The sequence below is a fragment of the Balaenoptera borealis genome (genome assembly GCF_965194805.1).
Source record: "Balaenoptera borealis genome assembly, chromosome: 11".
Lineage (NCBI taxonomy): Eukaryota > Metazoa > Chordata > Mammalia > Artiodactyla > Balaenopteridae > Balaenoptera > Balaenoptera borealis.
In genome coordinates, this window is record NC_138868.1 from 16,783,588 (window position 1) to 16,786,772 (window position 3,185).

The window sequence follows — 3,185 nt, forward strand, 5'->3', positions numbered from 1 at the left end:
TGCTAGAATAGAACACCTTTGCTTCCTGAAAGCCTGAGGTCTTCATCTGGGATTCCTGGAGCCCCAGGACAATATTATCAACCAGGGTCCACGTCGGAGTCCCCTGGGAAGCTTTTCCCCAAACCAATGCCAAGTTCCACCTCTGCCTCACCGACCCAGAGACTCTGGGGTGGACCATGGGCATGAATGCCACTCGTTAAGAACCCATTGTCTACCCGTGAATACATGATGTTTTTCCACTTATTGAGATCTTTAGTTTACTTCAGCAATGTTTTATAGCTTTCAGAGATAAACTTTGCATTTCTTTTGTTGACTTTGTTCTTATGTATTTTATTCTTTTGGATGCTATTGTGAGTGGAATTGTTTTCTTTTTTTAAAATTTTTATTTATTCATTTATTTATTTATGGCTGTGTTGGATCTTCGTTTCTGTGCGAGGACTTTATCTAGTTGTGGCAAGCGGGGGCCACTCTTCATTGCAGTGCGCGGGCCTCTCACTATCGCGGCCTCTCTTGTTGCGGAGCACAGGCTCCAGATGCGCAAGCTCAGTAATTGTGGCTTATGGGCCCAGCTGCTCCGCGGCATGTGGGATCTTCCCAGACCAGCGCTTGAACCCGTGTCCCCCGCATTGGTAGGCAGATTCTCAACCACTGCGCCACCAGGGAAGCCCAAGGAATTGTTTTCTTAATTTCATTTTCAGATTGTTCATTGTAAATGTATAGAAATACAATCGATTTTGGTATATTGAAAAAATAAAAAAAGAACCCACTGTCTGGGACTTCCCTGGCGGTCCAGTGGTTAAGACTCCATGCTTCCACTGCAGAGGGCGCGGGTTCGATCCCTGGTCTGGGAACTAAGACCCCGCGTGTGTGCCGTGGCCGAGAAAAACAACAACACTGTCTTAGAGGGGCTGTGGATGGGCCCCAGGGGACCTCTCATCCCACACCGAATTTTCTCTGCAAGTACATTTGGTGTTAAAGGAATGATAAGGACCAGGCTTTCATCAGAATCCCCCAAAGATGAAGAATCATATTCTAAGGCAAACAAAGTAGGTCTGTGAGGGAAAGCACGATTACAGCCCACTGCCCCCTTCACCCTCCCGTTCCTTCCCTCCCCAGCCTCCTGCCCCCGCTACCCCTCCCGCCAATGCCTTTTCCTCTGGCTTCTCCATCTCATTACTTTGCCTTGATCTATTTCGATGGCAGCGTCTCCCTTCCTTCCAGTACTTAGTATGCTGCCAGCATTCAATACCTCTTCAAATACGAATAAGCTGTTCTCCTTACCAGAGCTGTGGCTCAGTTAAGTCTGTCTTTTCTGGGCTCTTTCTGTTTGCTTTTCCCCAGCGTCTTTCTGCTTCAGCTGTCAAAGAGGAGTTTGTCCCAGCCACCCCCTTCTCCCTCTGCCCAAGACCCAGGATACTGCTCGCTCGGGGCACAGAGAAAAGGGTTTTGTTACATTATCCATGGACACTATCTACTCCTGTCACCCACACTTCAAAGCCAAGGGGCCCCCTTCAGGAGCCCTGGTCCTGGGAGGGAGACTGAGTGTCCTCGGCCCTGTGGGTGCTGGGGGAGAGCAGGCGGGAGATGGCAACCGTGGGGTGACTGGGTGGCCTGGCTTCCCGGGGGGAAGGTGCTGTCTGGCTTTGGCAGGCTCTGAACTCATCCGCTTGTTGTCTGGACCTTGCTGTTTGCTGTGATCCCCTGAAATGTCCCTTTCTCTGAGTGAGGTATGGTGCAGTGTGGTGTGATCTATATGGAGCTGTTGTCAAGAGTCTGGGTGTCGCTCTTTTCGCTCTCAGACATGGGCACACCGCAGAAGGATGTTATTATCAAGTCAGATGCACCCGACACCCTATTAGTGGAGAAGCATGCAGATTATATAGCATCCTATGGCTCAAAGAAAGATGATTATGAATACTGTATGTCTGAATATTTGAGAATGAGTGGCATCTATTGGGGTCTGACTGTTATGGATCTCATGGGACAGCTACATCGCATGAATAGAGAAGAAATTCTGACATTTATTAAGTCTTGTCAACACGAGTGTGGTGGAATAAGTGCTAGTATTGGACATGATCCTCATCTTTTGTACACTCTTAGTGCTGTCCAGATTCTTACTCTCTATGATAGTATTAATGTTATTGATGTAAATAAAGTTGTGGAATATGTTCAGAGTCTACAGAAAGAAGACGGTTCTTTTGCTGGAGATATTTGGGGAGAAATTGATACAAGATTCTCTTTTTGTGCGGTGGCAACTTTGGCTCTATTGGGGAAGCTGGATGCTATTAATGTGGAAAAGGCAATCGAATTTGTTTTATCATGTATGAACTTTGATGGTGGATTTGGTTGCAGGCCAGGTTCTGAATCCCATGCTGGGCAGATCTATTGTTGCACAGGATTCCTGGCTATTACTAGTCAGTTGCATCGAGTAAATTCTGATTTACTTGGTTGGTGGCTTTGTGAACGACAGCTTCCATCAGGTGGACTCAATGGAAGGCCCGAGAAGTTACCAGATGTATGCTATTCTTGGTGGGTGTTGGCTTCCCTAAAGATAATTGGAAGGCTTCATTGGATTGACAGAGAGAAACTGCGCAGTTTCATTTTAGCATGTCAAGATGAAGAAACGGGAGGATTTGCAGACAGGCCAGGAGATATGGTAGATCCTTTTCATACTCTATTTGGAATTCCTGGATTGTCACTTTTGGGAGAAGAACAGATTAAACCTGTTAGCCCTGTTTTTTGCATGCCTGAAGAAATACTTCGGAGAGTGAATGTTCAGCCTGAACTAGTGAGCTAGATTAGATCCCTTGATGCAGAAGTTGCTTAGTGTAGTTTTACTGTTTTAACATTTCAGTATTTGAAGTGCTTAACAAACGTAATGGCTGCCATGTTAATATTTTGTACATGAATTGTGTTGATTTTAATAAATTATATAATTATACATACTGTAAATTAGAGACATTTATTGTATCTTCAGCTTTCCGTTTTCTTCTGGAATGCTGTTATTCTGAGCGTAATATTTTGTTTATGCTTCAATGTATTTATCTTGTTTGTCTCCATAACAGCAAACTGAGTTGAACTCTATTTAGCTGATGAAGTCTTATGTTCTGATTTTCCCATGTACTCCCTTGATATGTTATATATAACTATAGTTAATATAAATTGGTCTTTGTCAATGAGAATGT

General features: G+C 44.7%; 1 protein-coding gene across 1 annotated transcript; it reads left to right on the top strand.

Annotated features, from left to right (window-relative positions):
• The first annotated feature begins 1,765 nt into the window (after window positions 1-1,765).
• On the top strand, window positions 1,766-2,941 carry LOC309606543 (geranylgeranyl transferase type-2 subunit beta). Its single transcript, XM_082343837.1, has one exon. The coding sequence runs from the start codon at window positions 1,802-1,804 to the stop codon at window positions 2,795-2,797; it is 996 nt and encodes a 331-aa protein (XP_082199963.1). The 5' UTR covers window positions 1,766-1,801; the 3' UTR covers window positions 2,798-2,941.
• The last annotated feature ends 244 nt before the right edge of the window (window positions 2,942-3,185 follow it).